The following is a 19,308-nucleotide window of genomic DNA, read 5'->3' on the forward strand; positions in this document are numbered from 1 at the left end:
ATTTTTGTCATCAATCTCACCGTCTGCCAGTGCCAGCGACCGACTCGGGCCAAGTGTTGGCATGGCAACGGCTAATCAAAGTGGAGTACTCTGAGGGAGACTATGCTCTCCCTCCCTACGGAATATTCCAGAGCCTCATTTTTTTTTATTGGGGTGATGGTAGCAATTTTAAAAAAATTATTTGAATCATTTTGCATTTTCAGAAGAGGCAAGACCACAGATGATTAAAGAGCCGTTAGATATATCGTCACGTGTAGATTGAAAGATGGAAACACGTGCAGTGAAGCAGCCAGCAGAGTGAGAACATGCTGTGAGGGGCCCACACTTCCGGCATCAATCTAACATACGCATAACGTACGAACCCAGACGTGTATGTCTTTGGAATGTGGGATGTCCATTTAGAACAGAGAGGGGGAAGAATTTCTTTAGCCAGAGGGTGGTGAATCTGTGGAATTCATTGCCGCAGATGGCTATGGGGGCCATGTCATTGGGTAAGGTGGAGGTTGATAGGTTCTTGGTTAGTCAGGGCATCAAAGGTTATGGTGAGAAGGCAGGAGAATGGGGTTGAGAGGGATAATAAATCAGCCATGATGGAATGGTGGAGCAGACAATGAGGCAAATGTCCGTATTCTGTCCCTATGTGTTATGGTCCTATGGAAATCGGAGCACCCAGAGGAAACACATATGGTCACGGGGATGACGCTCAAGCTCACTGTGAAAGAGGCAGGAATTGAACATCGATCACCAGTGCTGCAATAACATTACGGTACCGTGCCATTTGCACGGTGAATGAGGCAGAAGAGACTACAGAAGCTGATCATTTTCTGGTAACTATCCACTGGTTAAAACCATCACCCTTTCTCAAGAGAGTCATAGAGCACTATAGTACAGAAACAGGCCCTTTGGCCCATCTAGTCTGTACTGAACTGTAATTCTGCCTCTTCCCATCTACCTGCACCCAGACCATAGCCTTCCATAACCCTCCCATCCATGTGCCTATCTAAGTTTCTCTTAGATGTTGAAGTTGAACCCCTATTCAACACCTCTGCTGGCAGCTCGTTCCACACTCTCACCACCCTCTGAGTGAAGAAGGTTCTCCTCATGCTCCCCTTAAACATTTCACCTCTCCCCCTTAACCCATGGCCTCTAGTGCTAGTCTCACCCAACCTCAGTGCATTCATTTACCCTATCTATACCCCTCGTAATTTTGTATACCTCTATCAAATTTCCCCTCATCCTCCTACACTCTAGGGAATAGCTTCCTTCCTGATGGCAGAAGCGAGGAGAGAGCATGGCCTATAGGTGGTGGGGGTCCTTGATAATGGAGGCTGTACTCCTTGTAAATACACTCATGGTGGGGACGGGACGCCACGGCCTGTGATGCACTAGGCTCTGTCCAGCACTTCCTGTACCTTTTCCATCTCTGTGCCTCGGTGGTTTCCGCATCAGGCCACGATGTAACTGGTGAGGATATTCCTACAGTCCTAATGAAGGATCTCAGCCCAAAACATCGACTGTTCATTCCTTTCCACAGACGCTGTCTGACCTGCTGAGCTCCCCCATGATTTTGTTTGTGTATGTCAGGACTCTCCACTGTGCATCTATAAAGTCTGTTAAAGTTTTAGGTGACATGCTGATATTGATGGAAAAATAAAGAAAGTCAGCACAGGTGAACAGGAAAGAGTGATAGTTGCTACATTGGGTACATTTCTTGTGGCAAGGTGTGAGATCCTGTCTCTGTATCATAATGAGGACTTCTCGTTGTCTTCTCAACCATCAACACCCCGGTTATAATTTCCTGCATACATTTAGGAAGCTATAATAAGCTCTGAGCATAAGTGAGATTTCACCTAGTGTTGGAGAATTGCAAGGCAAGATCAAACTTGCTAAACCTTTATAAACAAAAAAACAGCCCACTGGAGATACCGAGCAGGTCGAGCAGCATCTGCGGGGGGCGAGGAATTGTCACCATTTTAGCTTGAAAGCCTGCATCAGCACTGAGTAGAGAGAAGAGCTACCTGCCCCTCCCTGCAGAGCAACACACACAAAATGCTGGAGGAACTCAGCGGGTCAGGCAGCATCTGTGGAAAAGAGTAAACAGTTGATGTTTCGGGCTGCGAGCCTCCTCAGTCCTGAAGAAAGGTCTCCACACGAAACATCAACTGTTTACTCTTTTCCACAGATGCTGCCTGACCCGCTGAGTTCCTCCAGCATTTTGTGTGTGTGGCTCTGGATTTCCAGCATCTACAGATTCTCTCTTGTTTGAGGTCGGGCAGCATCTGTGGAGCTGACATTTTAGACTGGAACATTTTAGCATCTGCAGAGCTGACATTTTAGACTGGAACTAGAAGTCATGGGTTAATGGTGAAAGGTGAAGTATCTAAGGGGAACCTGAAGGGGAGCTTCTTACCTTAGAGGGTAAGAGAGTATGGAAAGAGGTGCCAGTGGAAGTGGATGTGAATTCAATTCTAACAATTAGAAGTTTGGATAGGTACATGGATGGGAGAGGTATGGTCCAGGTGGTGGTCGATGGGTCTGGGCAGATTAATAGTTCAGCATGGACCGGGGGGCCTCAGTAGCATAGTGGTTAGCGTGATGCTATTACATCTTGCAGCATCAGAGTTTGGGGTTCAATTCCAGTGTCTTCTGTAAACAACTTTGTACATTCTGTCCCGTATGTGCGAGTTTCCTCCCACAGCTCAAAAATGTACTGGTAGTAGACTAGTCTCTGTGAATTGTCCTGTGTTTAGGCTAGGGTTAAACCATCGGGTTGCTGGGCAGCACGGCTCGAGGGGCCGGAAGGGCCTGTTACACACCGTAGCTCTAGAAGGGCTGAAAGGCGTATTTCTGTGCTGAGGACTCTGACCGTAAACAGCATTTTGAGCAGTTCTTCAGTTCTCTTTCCAGAGATGAAAGATTTCTGTCTCTCCCACGTCCGCTGGTTGCCAAGGGGACGGCCTTGACAAAATATTTCACGGGAACATCCATTAAGTAAATAAGAGACTTGCATTTTTATAGTTTCTGTCACAGGTTCTGCCAATTTCCAAACACTTTACTATCATAGATTCTGAGAGTTACGCAGCTCAGAAACTGGCCTTTCAACCCGTCTCCTCTATGCTGGTATTCCTCTAAACTATTCCTAACCATGTATCTGTACAAGTGACATTTCAAATGATGTATTTTTTGGGAATTAATTCAAGAGTATTTAATGTCATTTCCAGTATGCAGGTGTAAATGGGAATGAAATAGTCGTTACTCCAGATCCAATGCAGCACATAAAAAAACACAATAAAGTAAGGAACGCAATAACAAAAAACACAATAAATATAAATATATTTCTGGTGGCATGATCAGTGTCATGTGAAGCCATGGGAGCAGGTGGTGGACGGTCATATGAACAGCCTGTGTATATCACAAGTCCTGGTTATGTGACCACTGACACCAGGCAGACAATCTCTGAAGAGTATTGATAACGGCTGGGGTCACCCGTCCTGTAAAGTCACTGCCCAGGAGAAGGCAATGGCAAACCACTTCTGTAGAAAAAAATTGCCAAAAAACAATCATGGTTATGGATAGACCGTGATGGGCCACACCATTTGACATAAGAACATAAGAAACAAGAGCAGGAGGAGGCCATCTGGCCCGTCGAGCCTGCTCCCCCATTCAACAAGATCATGGCTGATCTGGCCATGGACTCATCTCCACCCACCTGCCTTTTCCCCAGAACCCTTAATTCCCCAACTATGCAAAAATCTATCCAACCTTGTCTTAAATATATTTACTGAGGTAGCCTCCACTACTTCATTGGGCAGAGAATTCCACAGATTCACTACATTTTGGGAAAAGCAGTTCCTCCTCATCTCCATCCCAAACCTACTCCCGCGAATCTTGAGTCTATGTCCCCTAGATCTAGTCTCACCTATCAGTGGAAACAACCTTCCTGCCTCTATCTTATCTATCCCTTTCATAATTGTATATATTTCTATAAAATCTCCTATCATTCTTCTAAATGGTACATATGATGAAGACATAAGTTAGTTTATATACATTGATTGTATGTCCATAAAGTGACGCTGGGCACAGGAGTGTCTGTACATAAGGTGACTGACAGGAAATGATAAAGTAGTGGTGGTTGGGGGTGTGGAGGGGTCGGTCAGTGGGTGGAGGTGTTGATCAGCCTTGCTGCTTGGGGGGAATAACTGAGTTTGAGTCTGGTGGTCCTGGTATGTATGCTATGTAGCCTCCTCCCTGATGGGAGTGGGACAAACAGTCTGTGAGCAGGGTGGGTGGGATCCTTCATGATGGTACTGGCTGTTTTTCCTGATTCTTGTACTTCGTGCCCTGACCAATGAAGACAAGCCTGCAACACGCCCTCTTTAGCGTCCTGAGATGGTGAGAGTACCTCCTGATACAGGCTCCACTTGTCACAGCATTCCCTCCCATCTGTGTAACAGAACAGTTTGCTCACTCTGTTCCAACACCTTCCCAGGAGTAGCAGACACACCCTAGCTTCTTTCACAGTGTTACCAGTCTCAGGAGGAGAAGATCGCTTCCAATATCAGATTCTTACTGAATCGTCACCAGCCCTTCAGTCCCAAGGGTGTAATGCTGAGGCACTGGTCATTCCACGCTTGACCCTTATCTAAAGTTCAAAGTAAACATATTATCAAAGTGCATATTTGTCACCACATACGACCCTGAGGTACATTTTCTTGTGGGCATACTGAATAAATCTAATAACCACGGCAGAATCAATGAAAGAGCACACCGACAGGGTAAACAACCAGTGTGCAAAAGACAACAAATTCTACAAATGCAGAGGAAAGGAAGAATAATTATCAATAAATGAGCTATAAATATCAAGGGCATGAGATGAAGGGTGCTTGAAAGTGAGCCCAGAGGCCGTGGGAACAGGTCATTGTTGGGGTGAGTGAGGTTGAGGGAGGCTATCTCCTCTGGTTCAAGAGCCTAGTGGTTGAGAGGTAATAACTGTTCCTGAACCTAGTGGTATTTTCTCCATAACCCTCCAGTCCGTTGTTGAGGATCTGAGTATCTGAAACAGGGTGTAAGTTTAAAGTCCACCACGCCGCTGGTGTTTAGGGTAGGAATGAAGGTCCTCCATCACTGTCAGTGTTCAGGGCTTCCTTCATCACTTCAGTAGCTTCCTCTTGGTTTTGACTACAGTCAGCCGTGCAAGTCCCAGGTGGAGATGCAGGAATACCGTCACACTCAGATGTAGAAGGATTCTTCATTGCTGTTCCTGTAACAGTTTTGTTTGAGCTTTTCATGGTTGTCAGCTTTGAGCTGAACCCCCGAGCCTGGAGGATAGGTGGGCCACTCTTAGTCCGGCCTCGTCAAAGTTTTGGTATGGGTGACCCTACCAAGAGCCAAAGCATAAAAAGCCCTGGGTCCAGCCAGCGTAGTGTGCCTCAGTGTGGGTCACTGAGGCACACAAGCCTCCAAACCCTACAAGATTGCGATCCTCTTGGAGGGTCAGTTTAAGGTAAGGGGAAGGAAGCTGGAAGAATTTTACACAAAGCGTGGTTGATATCTGGAAAGGAGAAAGAAAAACTGGACACGATCAGTGGCATGGTAGCATAAAACTATGACAGCACCAGTGGCCCGGGTTTAATTCCCAGTGGTGTCTGCAAGGAGTTTGTACGTTGTTTCTGTAACCACGTGGGTTTCCTCTGAGTGCTCCGGTTTCCTGCCACAGTCCAAAGACGTTCGGGTTATAGGTTAATTGGTCACAGGGGTGTTTGAGTGTGTCGGGCTCATGCAGCCAGACCAGGCCTAACTGTGCTGAATCTCTAAAGGAAGTTAAATCTGCTGCAGGATTCGAACTCACCCCTTTGGATTTTCAGCCCACACGAGTGGATTTTAATTCTAACAATGCCAATTCTGTGTGGAAGTACAGAAATGTAAAACCTTGCGTTTGCTGTTTTCTAACCATCTTCTCTTTGCCTCTCTCCCTTGTTGCTTTATAGAGTTTTTAAGAAGTCAAGCCCTAACGGAAAGGTAAGGTCTCCCATTTGAACTGTCTATTTTACAATTTTGGGCCCTTGATCTAAAAAAAGGATGTGTTAGCGAGGGTCTAGAGGAGGTTCACAAGTGAAAGGGTTAACATATGAGGAGTTGGGTGGCTCTGGGCCAACCTGCACTCACCGGAGTTTAGAAAACTGAGGGAGGGGATCTTGTTGAAATCCATCAAATATTGAAAGACCTGGATACAGTGGCTGTGCAGAGGGTATTTCCAATAGTAGGAGGGTCTAGGACTAGAGGGCACAGCCTCAGAGTAGAAGGATGTCTGTTTAGACAGACATGAGGAGAAATTTCTTTAACCAGAGGGTGGTGAATCTGTGGAATTTATTGCAAAAGATGGCTGTAGAGGCCAAGTCATCGGGTGTATTTAAAGTAGAGGTTGATAGGTTCTTGCTTAATCAGGACATCAAAGGTTACAGGAGAAGGTAGAGAACGGGGTTGAGAGGGAAAATAAATTAGCCATGATGGAGTGGCAGAGCTGACCTGATGGGCCGAATGGCCTAATACTGCTCCTATGTCTCATGGTTTTATGGTCATGTGGACAGTGGCACAAGGTTTATTGCTACGGTCTCAGAACTCTGTAGACATGGGTGCTGTCTGTGTGGCGTTTACCTATTCTTTCTAATGCTGTGTAGGCTTCCCCCAGGTAATCTAGTTTTCTCACACCTCTTTACCTCTCATCCTCCTTCACTCCAAAGAAAAAAGCCCCCTAGCTCGCTCAGCCTATCTTGATAAGACATGCTCTCTAACCCAGGCAGCATCCTGGTGAATCCCCTCTACACCCTCTCTAATCCAGGCAGCATCCTGGTAAATCTCCTCTGCACCCTCTCTAATCCAGGCAGTATCCTGGTGAATCTCCTCTGCACCCTCTCTAATCCAGGCAGCATCCTGGTAAATCTCCTCTGCACCCTCTCTAATCCAGGCAGCATCCTGGTAAATCTCCTCTACACCCTCTCTAATCCAGGCAGTATCATGGTAAATCTCCTCTGCACCCTCTCTAAAGCTTCTACATCCTTCCTATAATGAGTCAACAAGAACAGAGCACAATATGAAACCAGAGTTTTATAGAGCTGCAGCATTACCTTATAGCTCTTGAACTCAGTCCCCCAACTGACGAAGGTCAGCACGATGGATCTTAAGCACCCTATCAACTTGTGCAGCAATTTTGCGGGATCGATTGACATGGGCCCTAAGATTCCTCTGTTCCTCCGCACTGCTTAGAATCCTGTACTCTGCCTTCAAAGTCCAATCACTTCACACTTCTCCGGACTGAACTCCTGGCCTTGTTACTAAATCACAGCTTCAAAATGTTAAAAGATTTGACGGTATTTCATAGAAGTGTTAGCAAACATTATCAGGCATTGAGCCCAGGACAAGATACACATAACAGAGGTGGTGAGACAGGGGCGTTAACAAGTGTATTAAATGAAGGAGAGAGGTATTTATTGAGGAGTTTTTATAGCTCAGGGGCCAGGCAGCTGCAGACGTGCACCCAGTGTGGGAGCATTATGCGAGAGACCAGAAAAGAAGGTTTGCAGAGGGAGTTTGCAGCATTTTGTGTGTGTTGTTCAACATGCAGGGTTCCCAAAAGGTTAATTTGCAGGTTGAGCCTGTGGTGAGTATGGCGAATGCAATGTCAGCATTCATTTCAAGAGGACAAGAACATTAAAGCAAGGATGTAATTGTGAGTCCTTGGTCTGTCCGCACTTGCAGTATTGCGCGCAGTTCTGTGCCGCTTATCAAAGGAGAGATGTGCTGGCATTGGAGAGGGTCCAGAGGAGTTCATGAGAATGATCCCGGGAATGAAAGGGGTAACGTACGAGGAGCTTTTGATGGCAGAGAGGGCCTGAATTTGATGGCGTTCAGAAGAATGAGGGGGATCTCGTTGAAAGCTATCGAGTGGACTCAGAGAGGATATTTTCCTGTCATGAGGGAGTCAGCAAGCACAGCTTCAGAATAGGAGAACGTACCTTCGGAACAGGGGTGGTGAGTAGTTTCTTTCACCGGAGGGTAGTGGATCTGTGGAATTCATCATCACAGACGGCTGTGGTGGCCACGTCACTGAGTATATTTAAAGCAGAGATTGATGGGTTCTTGATTATTCAGGGTGGCAAAGGTTATCAGGAAGAAGACAGGAGAATGGGGTTGAGAGGGGTAATAATTCAGCCACAATGGAGTGGCAGAACAGACTTGATGGGCCAAATGGCCTAATTCTACTCCAATGTCTTATTTCCAGTATTTCCAGAATCTCTTGAATTTAAAATCACTTTATACTGCAGCTGTCTGCAGTTTAAAATTAAAAATTATTCTTCCAAAATGAACAACTGCACTTTCCTGTATTTTTCTTCATTTCAAATCTCTCTTGTTGTTGCTGTTGCTTCTGCTCTGCTGAACGCAGTGACCGTGTTACGCTGGAGCCGGAATCACTTGTGGGCTGCCCCCGCGCATCGTTAGGCTGTGGTGGTTTTTGACACATTTCACTGTATGTTTCAGAGTCAGGTTTGTCAGTCTTTGAAATTTGTCGTTATGTAGCAGCTGTACATAAAAATCCTATAAATCACAATATCATTATCTTCATAATGTGCCTTCAGATAGATGGAGCTCGTCAGCCTGGGAAGGCAGTCCATCTGAGAGAGGGAAAACTCTGATTTCAAACCTCCGCTGCCTTGCGGCCATACCCACTCATGGGAAAGGCTTCTAGAGCAAACCCTGAGGACAAATCCGGAGCTGGAGTCCCTAAGGCAGTCTGACGTTGCCTTCAAACTCGTTCTGGCAACTCCTGCGACGATACTGGTGCCAAGCTGTATCGGCCCTTGCCCTTCCCTTGGGCAACATCAGAGGCGTGGAGAGGGGCGACTGCTGATTGGGCAACTGCTGGTCTCCCATACAACCTTGCCCAGGCCTGCGCCCTGGAGAGGACCCTCGCAAGACTTCCCAGGCGCAGACCCGTGGTCTCGCGAGACTAATGGATGCCATCGCCATCATAATGTGCTGTGCCATATGACGTGGGTGAGCACGGTCTTTCCATGATCACGACCGTTCTTGGCAAATCTTTTCTACAGGAGTGGTTTGCCGTTGCCTTCTTCTGGGCGGTGTCTTTACAAGGTGGCTGACCCCAGCCATTATCAATACTCTTCAGAGATTGTCTGCCTGGTGTCAGTGATCCCCAAACTAGGACTTGTGATACCATAAAGAATATAAAAATATAAATATTTTGTATAAAAACAGAGCAAAATAATGAGGCTATGCTCCTAGTACAGGGACTGTCTGTAAATCTGATGATGGAGGGGAAGGAGCTGTATCCAGAACATTTGAGTGTGTGCCTTCATGCTCCTGTACCTCCTCCCTGATGTTAGTAATGAGTAGAGGGCTTGTCCCAGGTGATCAGGGGCCTTACTGATGGACACCTCCTTCCTGAGGCATTGCCTTTTGAAGATGTCCTGGATGCTGGGGAGGATAGTGCCCATGGTGGAGCTGGCTGAGTTTTCAACCCTCTGCAGTTTTTTCCAATTCCATACATGTGATAAATAAATAAAACTGAATCTGAGGTAGTGAGTAGGCATTTCCTCCCGAGGGAAGGAACTGAGATCTTTAACCTCCTGGTGTTAATGCACAGGATGTCAGTGGTGGTTGGTGGGGGAGAGGACTGGTGGGAATCAGAATCAGGTGAATTATCACTGACATACGGTGCTGTGTAAAAGTCTTAGGTACATGCACTGTACCAGCAGTTATGGTCGAAATGACAATAAAAGTTGACTTGACTTGATTTGACTTGATATATACAGCTAGGGTGCCTAAGGCTTTTGCACAGTTCTATCTTTGTTAACGTGGAGTGGAAAGCGAGTTTGTAAATCTGGTGGGAGGAAAGGATGTTGGGAATGGTGAGGCTGGAGTGCCACGGGAGGGGTGTGGGACAGCTGGCAGACAAGGAGTGCCTAGGGTGGGGAGGGGGTGGTGAGGGTGCAGACACACCCAGCCCTGAGACACCAGGCAAGGTCATTTGATTCCAATCAATTGGTTTATTTATCATTACAGTATGTCTTTCTGGTGCTTCCCACTTCCTTTCCACTCCCCTCTGCTCTTCCCAACCATGATTCCCCTTGCCCTGCCCTCTTGCAACTCTCAGAGCATAATAGAGACCCATATCAGAATCATCACTCGCGTATGTCATGAAATGTGTGTGTTTTTTGTGGCAACAGTATAGCGTAATGCATAAAATTTCTACAGTACTCTGCAAAAGTCTTTTGCACCCTAGCTACGTATGTGAGCCTAAGACTTTTGCACAGAACTGTATATTGTGGACTTCGTAATTTTGTGGCTGCAGTGCAGTGCAATGTGATATATAATTACATTGATGGTGTTTGACAAACTTACTGAAGTTCTTTGAGGACATAATGAGTGCAGTGGATAGAGGGGAACAGGTGGATGTCGTATACTTGGATTTCCAGAAGGCGTTCGATAAAGTGCAGCGCAAGAGACTTATAAATAAGATATGGATGCATGGAGTTGGAGGAAGTGTATTGGCATGGATAGTGGATTGGTTAACCAATAGAAGGCAGAGAGTTGGTATAAATGGGTGTTTCTCCAGTTGGCAGTCAGTGGTGAGTGGGGTGCCCCAGGGGTCGGTGCTGGGCCCGCAGCTGTTCACCATTTACATTGATGATTTGGAAGAGGGGACTGAGTGTAGCGTAGCAAAACTTGCTGATGACACTAAACTGAGTGGAAAAGCAAATTGTACAGAGGATGTGGAGAGTCTGCAGAGGGATATAGATAGGTTAAGTGAGTGGGCCAAGGTCTGGCAGATGGAATACAACATTGGTAAATGTGAGATCATCCACTTTGGAATGAATAAGAGAAGAGCAGATTATTATTTAAACGGTGAAAGATTGCAGCATGCTGTTGTGCAGAGGGACTTGGGAGTGCTTGTGCATGAATCGCAAAAAGTTGGCTTGCAGGTACAACAGGTTATTAAGAAGGCAAACAGAATGTTGGCCTTCATTGCTAGAGGGATTGAATTCAAGAGCAGGGAGGTTATGCTGAACTATACAGGGTAGAGCAGGGAGGTCATGCTGCAACTATACAGGGTAGAGCAGGGAGGTCATGCTGAACTATACAGGGTAGAGCAGGGAGGTCATGCTGAACTATACAGGGTAGAGCAGGGAGGTCATGCTGAACTATACAGGGTAGAGCAGGGAGGTCATGCTGAACTATACAGGGTAGAGCAGGGAGGTCATGCTGAACTATACAGGGTAGAGCAGGGAGGTCATGCTGAACTATACAGGGTAGAGCAGGGAGGTCATGCTGAACTATACAGGGTAGAGCAGGGAGGTCATGCTGAACTATACAGGGTAGAGCAGGGAGGTCATGCTGAACTATACAGGGTAGAGCAGGGAGGTCATGCTGAACTCTACAGGGTAGAGCAGGGAGGTCATGCTGAACTCTACAGGGTAGAGCAGGGAGGTCATGCTGCAACTCTACAGGGTAGAGCAGGGAGGTCATGCTGAACTATACAGGGTAGAGCAGGGAGGTCATGCTGAACTATACAGGGTAGAGCAGGGAGGTCATGCTGAACTCTACAGGGTAGAGCAGGGAGGTCATGCTGAACTATACAGGGTAGAGCAGGGAGGTCATGCTGCAACTCTACAGGGTAGAGCAGGGAGGTCATGCTGAACTCTACAGGGTAGAGCAGGGAGGTCATGCTGAACTATACAGGGTAGAGCAGGGAGGTCATGCTGAACTCTACAGGGTAGAGCAGGGAGGTCATGCTGCAACTCTACAGGGTAGAGCAGGGAGGTCATGCTGAACTATACAGGGTAGAGCAGGGAGGTCATGCTGAACTATACAGGGTAGAGCAGGGAGGTCATGCTGAACTCTACAGGGTAGAGCAGGGAGGTCATGCTGAACTCTACAGGGTAGAGCAGGGAGGTCATGCTGAACTCTACAGGGTAGAGCAGGGAGGTCATGCTGAACTCTACAGGGTAGAGCAGGGAGGTCATGCTGAACTATACAGGGTAGAGCAGGGAGGTCATGCTGCAACTCTACAGGGTAGAGCAGGGAGGTCATGCTGAACTCTACAGGGTAGAGCAGGGAGGTCATGCTGAACTATACAGGGTAGAGCAGGGAGGTCATGCTGAACTATACAGGGTTAGAGCAGGGAGGTCATGCTGAACTCTACAGGGTAGAGCAGGGAGGTCATGCTGAACTCTACAGGGTAGAGCAGGGAGGTCATGCTGCAACTCTACAGGGTAGAGCAGGGAGGTCATGCTGAACTCTACAGGGTAGAGCAGGGAGGTCATGCTGAACTATACAGGGTAGAGCAGGGAGGTCATGCTGAACTATACAGGGTAGAGCAGGGAGGTCATGCTGAACTATACAGGGTAGAGCAGGGAGGTCATGCTGAACTATACAGGGTAGAGCAGGGAGGTCATGCTGAACTCTACAGGGTAGAGCAGGGAGGTCATGCTGAACTCTACAGGGTAGAGCAGGGAGGTCATGCTGAACTCTACAGGGTAGAGCAGGGAGGTCATGCTGAACTCTACAGGGTAGAGCAGGGAGGTCATGCTGAACTCTACAGGGTAGAGCAGGGAGGTCATGCTGAACTATACAGGGTAGAGCAGGGAGGTCATGCTGAACTATACAGGGTAGAGCAGGGAGGTCATGCTGAACTATACAGGGTAGAGCAGGGAGGTCATGCTGCAACTATACAGGGTAGAGCAGGGAGGTCATGCTGCAACTATACAGGGTAGAGCAGGGAGGTCATGCTGCAACTATACAGGGTAGAGCAGGGAGGTCATGCTGAACTCTACAGGGTAGAGCAGGGAGGTCATGCTGAACTATACAGGGTAGAGCAGGGAGGTCATGCTGAACTCTACAGGGTAGAGCAGGGAGGTCATGCTGAACTATACAGGGTAGAGCAGGGAGGTCATGCTGAACTCTACAGGGTAGAGCAGGGAGGTCATGCTGAACTATACAGGGTAGAGCAGGGAGGTCATGCTGAACTATACAGGGTAGAGCAGGGAGGTCATGCTGCAACTCTACAGGGTAGAGCAGGGAGGTCATGCTGAACTCTACAGGGTAGAGCAGGGAGGTCATGCTGCAACTATACAGGGTAGAGCAGGGAGGTCATGCTGAACTCTACAGGGTAGAGCAGGGAGGTCATGCTGAACTATACAGGGTAGAGCAGGGAGGTCATGCTGCAACTATACAGGGTTAGAGCAGGGAGGTCATGCTGAACTATACAGGGTTAGAGCAGGGAGGTCATGCTGAACTATACAGGGTAGAGCAGGGAGGTCATGCTGAACTATACAGGGTAGAGCAGGGAGGTCATGCTGAACTATACAGGGTAGAGCAGGGAGGTCATGCTGAACTATACAGGGTAGAGCAGGGAGGTCATGCTGAACTATACAGGGTAGAGCAGGGAGGTCATGCTGAACTATACAGGGTAGAGCAGGGAGGTCATGCTGAACTATACAGGGTAGAGCAGGGAGGTCATGCTGCAACTATACAGGGTAGAGCAGGGAGGTCATGCTGAACTATACAGGGTAGAGCAGGGAGGTCATGCTGCAACTATACAGGGTTAGAGCAGGGAGGTCATGCTGAACTCTACAGGGTAGAGCAGGGAGGTCATGCTGAACTATACAGGGTAGAGCAGGGAGGTTATGCTGCAACTATACAGGGTAGAGCAGGGAGGTCATGCTGCAACTATACAGGGTAGAGCAGGGAGGTCATGCTGAACTATACAGGGTACTGGTGAGGCTGCACCTGGAGTACTGTGTGCAGTTCTGGTCTCCATACTTGAGGAAGGATATACTGGCTTTGGAGGCGGTGCAGAGGAGGTTCACCGGGTTAATCCCAGAGGTGAAAAGGTTAACTTATGAGAAGAGTTTGAGTCGCCTGGGACTATACTCTCTGGAGTTCAGAAGAATGAGAGGGGGTCTTATAGAAACATACAAAATTTTGAAAGGGATAGGTAAGCTAGAAGTAGGAAAGTTGTTTCCATTGGTAGGTGAGATTAAAACTAGGGAACGTTGCCTCAAGATTCAGGGGAGAAGATTTAGGACAGATGAGGAGAGACTGTTTTCCCCAGAGAGTGGTGAATCTGTGGAATTCTCTGCCCAGGGAAGCAGTTGAGTCTTCTTCACTAAATATATTTAAGATACAGTTAGGTAGATTTTTACAGAGTAGGGGAAATGAGGGTTATTGAGAAAAGGCAGGTAGATGGAGCTGAGTTATGGACAGATCAGCCATGATCTTATTGAATGGGGGGGGGTGCAGGCTCGATGGGCCAGAGGGCCTAGTCCTGCTCCTATTTTTTTACATTCTTATAATGAGGCTGCAGTTGGTCAGGGTCGACCATTGATGTTTCATCCTAGCTGTTTAGATACAGAAGCTAGGGCAGTATAATATGAAGAGCAAGCTATTGCCCATGTAGCAAGCTCTGATGAATCTAAAGGAACGGCAGAGACTGACACAGTTTCGTACCAGTGGTGCCACAGGCGTTGCCAGTCAGCATTGAACTCAACGTAGGACTGCCTTAGGGACTCCGGCTCTGGATCTTTCTTCATGGTGTACACCCGAAGCCTTCCCTGTGAGTAGATATGGCCACAAGACTGCAGAGAGTTAAATCAGCATTTTCCTCTCCAAGATGAGCTGCTGACCTTGGCTGACAAACCCCATCTGCCCAGAGCAACTAGTTTTAAGGTGTTGGTAATCCGCATTTACCCCCTGTCTGTCAGTATAAGCGGTTCCACCAGGCTTAGTAGCCACGTGAAGGCCAGGAACTGGACTTTGTTGTCAGAGGCTATTTGAAACATGCGCTGTTGGGAGCATTTAGTAGATAGTGGGAGCTCATCCCCATTACCATTTCCCCCGGCTGTAACAACCTTAATGAATCCCAATACATAAAATGATCCATAAATTGCAATAAGATACATATATATTTTTAAAATTAAATTAAATAGTGCAGAAAGGGAGGAAAGACAATGAGTTAGTGTACATGGATTCATTGTCCATTTGAAATCTGATGGTGCTGGGGAAAAAGCTGTCCGTAAAATAATTGTATATCTTCAGGCTCCTGTACCACCTCCTTGAAAGAAGCAGTGAGGAAGGGGCGTGGCCTGGGTGATGGGGGTGTTGATGATGGAGGCATCACCTTTTTGAGGCACTGCCTTTTGAAAATGTCCTCGATGGTGAGGAGGCTGATGCCTATGATGAATCTCTGCAGCTTTTCCCAGTCCCTCCATAGGAGACATAGAGTAACCAGTCAATATGCTCTCCACGGGACATCTGTAGAAATTTGCTAGAGGCTTTGGCGATGTATCAAATCTCCTCAAACTCCGAATGAGATATGGCTGTAGGACAGCAAGCTCATTCAGAGCAGAAACAGGACGAGCCACACATTTCTGAAAACTAGTCTCACTCCCAGAGAGTGAGAGTGTGTTTCATTTACAAGTACCTCGACGTGTGCCTGCACCAAGATATTTTTATCAAGCAACAACAGAATAATGGTTATTCTGCAGCTTTCTGGAACACTGATGAGACGTGTTAATTGGATCCATGGGGAATAATCCCTGACAATTCACGGTCTCGAGATGCAATCAGAGCCATCTCAAGGGAAGGACTAATTCCAAGAAGTGACTATTCTGTCTGTCGCGATAATCCTGTCAATGAGTTATGGAGTGCAGTGCGTCACTGGTGCTGCCCTCCAGTGTTCGCTCGGCAGAAGACAAGTTGTATTGTGCTTGACTGCAGGCTGCTCCAACATTCATGGAGTCGGGGACTTGGACTATATATTTTTTTGTGTGTGACTGTATTTTGCTGCTCTTCTATGGGTGCTATTTGTGCCTTGTGCTGTGTGACTGTTGCATCCAGATCCCGGAGTACCACAGTTTCGTTTGGCTGTGCTCATGGGCATTCATGTATGGCTGAATGATGATTCAACTTGAACTTGAACACAGAGACCTACAGCCCTACCTGTCTGTACTGACTAGGATTGAAGATTAAGATTCAAGTTGATTTATCACATGTAGTTTGAAACATACAGTAAAATGTGTCATTTACAAATGCACCCAAGGATGCGCTGGGGGCAGCCCACAAGTGTCACCACACATTCCGGTGCCAACACAGCATGCTCACAATGTTCGGCAAAATAACGCAGAACACAACAAACAACAAAATAACAACCGCAAAACAGTCCAGCCATTGCTGCTTTGTTGCCATCTCTGCCAGAGTTCTTCTCCATTCTACTCTGACCAGCTCTTCCTTTATGCCTCTGTGATTCCCTTTACTCCTGTAGTACTGATACATCCGACTTCAGCCTCTCCTTCTCAAACTTCAGAGTGAATTCGATCATATTGTGATCACTTTCCCTTAAGCTCTCTAATCAATTCCGGGTCATTGCACAACACCCAACCCAAAATAGCTGATCCCCAGTAGGCTTAACCGCAAGCTGCTCTTAAAAAGCCGTCTCATAGGCATCCTGGAATCTCCCCCTCCTGGAATCCAGGACCAACCTAATTTTCCCAATTTACCTGCATATTGAAATCCCCCATAAACACTGTGACGTTGCTCTTTTAGCATGTATTTTCTATGTTCCTTTCTAATTTGTAGACCACGTCCTTAGTACCATTTGGGGGTCTGTATGCAATTCCCATCAGCGTCCTTTTACCCTTGTAATTCCTTTGTTCTATCCCCAGTGATTCAACACCTGCTGACCCTATGCCACCTCTTTCTAAAGACTTGATGTCATTTTTTTACTTTCCACTTTTCACTGTTGTGCTCTCTTTATGCATTACTTATTTAAAGTTTATGATAAATGCCAGTGATACTAAACGTGATTTTTTTTCTTCCTGTTTGTTTTCCAGCTTACCGTGTACCTGGGGAAGAGGGACTTTGTAGACCACGTGGACTTTGTGGAGCCAGTGGGTGAGTTCAACAGTCTGACAGACAGAATCCGCGGAGGCAGTTTTATACCAAGAGTGGAAGCTGTTTGACTGACCAATCTAACTGACCCAAAAAGGCAAAGTTCAAAGTAAATTTATTATCCAAGTACATATGCAACCTGATATTTGTTCTCTTGTGGGTGTCGTGCCCCACAAATGACCAGGAGACGCAGAAGACTCTTCAAGAAGGGTTAAACTTTAATTTGCAAATCAAAGCTGAGACAGTCAGTGAGCTAGTTGCTGATTGCCCACCGATCTTTGTACATCGCATTTTTTATAGCAATCTCCTGGTTTAGTTGTATTAGCATATCCTATCAGTCTACAGTTGCGTATCACAAGTACATCCGCCACTATTGTTTCTACCCATTGACTTAATCATGTTCTAATCTACATCTCTTAGCTACCTCTCATTAACCCACCATTATCTTCTACATTCTTAAGATTTCATTCTCCTACTAAATTGGATACATGCATAGCAAATAGCAAGCTCAAAGCTGACTATATAGTTTTGGTTACACAGCAAACAATGCAACTTTTATACTCCAATATATCCCCCCTTTCACACAGAGAAAGAAGATTAAGAGTCCGTGCACAAAAGCCCCAATAAACTCAAGCACTTATTCCCAAATCTCGGGTTAAACTATAATTTCCTGTGCCAAGACCTCAAAGTATTCTCTCCCTGTTACCCTGGGCCGCTGAGCCAAAAACCTGTCCCTTTGTACCTGAGACAGGGAAAAAGACTCAGAAGCCCTTACAATCTACTCCCACCCTGTCGTTTTGCTCTTGTTCATCCTGCAGGTGTTGTAGGCGGTAACGATACATTTTCGGTGTTTCTTTCTCCACTAAGCTTGCTTCAGTAATTGCCACAAGCATCGGAAATTGTTTGGTTGCAGCACGCACTACAAGAGACTTGAGACAACGAAGAAAACAGCACAGCACAAGCGCACAGCTCAACAATACAATACTGACAGTTATTGCCATTTTAGTCAGCCATGCTCCCCATCCTCCGAGTCTACTTTCTAACCACTGATGTCCAAACCCTGCATTCTGTGCACATACCTCGCACTGTGACAAGACAAAGTCCACTGAAGCCTGTAAATAAGGTGACCAAAAACCATCCTTCTTTATTTTCTTTATCATTTCCCCCCCTTGCACAATGGTCAATCCCATGCGCTTCTGAAATCAGAATCGTCAGTAGAGGGATGGGCACTACCAACTAGTCTTCCGTGCTCCACAAGCCTTCCAGGTTCTGCTTGGCCCCCCTTCGTCTCCACATTGTCTGTTCTGCCAAAGTTGCCTTACCTTGTATTTCACTTAGGTCCTCTACCACAAGTTCTGGAGCTAGGCTTACCTGGGGGGCAATGACAGCTGATGTACACCCAGACGCTTTTCTGGCTGCCTCGTCTGCAGCTTGATTTCCCTTTGTTATTACATCATTTCCCTTTTTATGTGCCTGGCATTTTACTATAGCCAATGCTTTAGGTTTCATCATGGCTTTTATTAAGTCTAGGATTTGGTGACAATGTTGTATGGGATCTCCACTGCTTTTTTTAAAACCTCTCTGTTTCCACACTGCCCTGAACAAATGGCATACTCCATGAGCATATGCCAAATCAGTATAGATGTCTACTTTCTCACCTTCCATCATTTCACATGCAGCTGTCAGGGCTTTGATTTCCGCTAGATGGGCGGAACACGGTTGGGGACAGGACTCCATCCTAATAATCTTATAGCTCGACTGATCCTGCTGCACTACTGGGAACCCTGCATGATTTCCATCATAATCCCTATAACAAGAGCCATCTACGAACAGAACCTTTTTATCTGCATCCTCTAGTGGATCTGATCGTAAATCTGCTCTTAATTTGGCAAATGCCATCGTCTTCCCTACTCAATCCTGGGGTTCTCCTTCATAGCCCAAAGGGACAAAATCGGCTATATTACTGGTAGTGCATCTCTGTATAGTTATGTCTGGAAATGTCAATAGCATCTGATACGCTGCTATCCTGACTGGCGTCAGCACAAATTTCCCTCTTTCCAGCAATTCTGCTACTTTGTGGTGTGTGTACAGAGTCACAGGATAGCCCAGGGTGACAGATGATGCCTTTTCATATGCATAGTACAGCGCTGCCAATCCCTGATAACAGGGTGGATACCCCTGAGCCACCTCATCTAGTCTCGTACTGTAGTATGCTATCGGCTGCTTTGCTTTTCCTGTGCCTGTCTCTTGTGTTAGAACCGCTGTGACATAACCCTCCTGTCAGTTGGATACATACAAATGAAAAACCTTCTCGTAGTCAGGCAAAGCTAATGCTGGTGCTGACTG

General features: G+C 46.7%; 1 protein-coding gene across 3 annotated transcripts in view; it reads left to right on the forward strand.

Moving 5' to 3' along the window:
- The window catches only part of LOC132391017 (beta-arrestin-1), a 135,934-nt gene that overhangs the window by 56,711 nt on the left and 59,915 nt on the right, over positions 1-19,308 (forward strand). For all 3 annotated transcript variants that reach the window (XM_059963629.1, XM_059963630.1, XM_059963632.1), the window contains exons 2-3: positions 5,988-6,018; positions 16,905-16,965. In XM_059963629.1, the coding sequence (XP_059819612.1) occupies positions 5,988-6,018; positions 16,905-16,965 (92 nt within the window). The remainder of the gene's footprint in view (positions 1-5,987; positions 6,019-16,904; positions 16,966-19,308) is intronic.

Source organism: Hypanus sabinus, chromosome 3 (assembly GCF_030144855.1).
Source record: "Hypanus sabinus isolate sHypSab1 chromosome 3, sHypSab1.hap1, whole genome shotgun sequence".
NCBI lineage: Eukaryota > Metazoa > Chordata > Chondrichthyes > Myliobatiformes > Dasyatidae > Hypanus > Hypanus sabinus.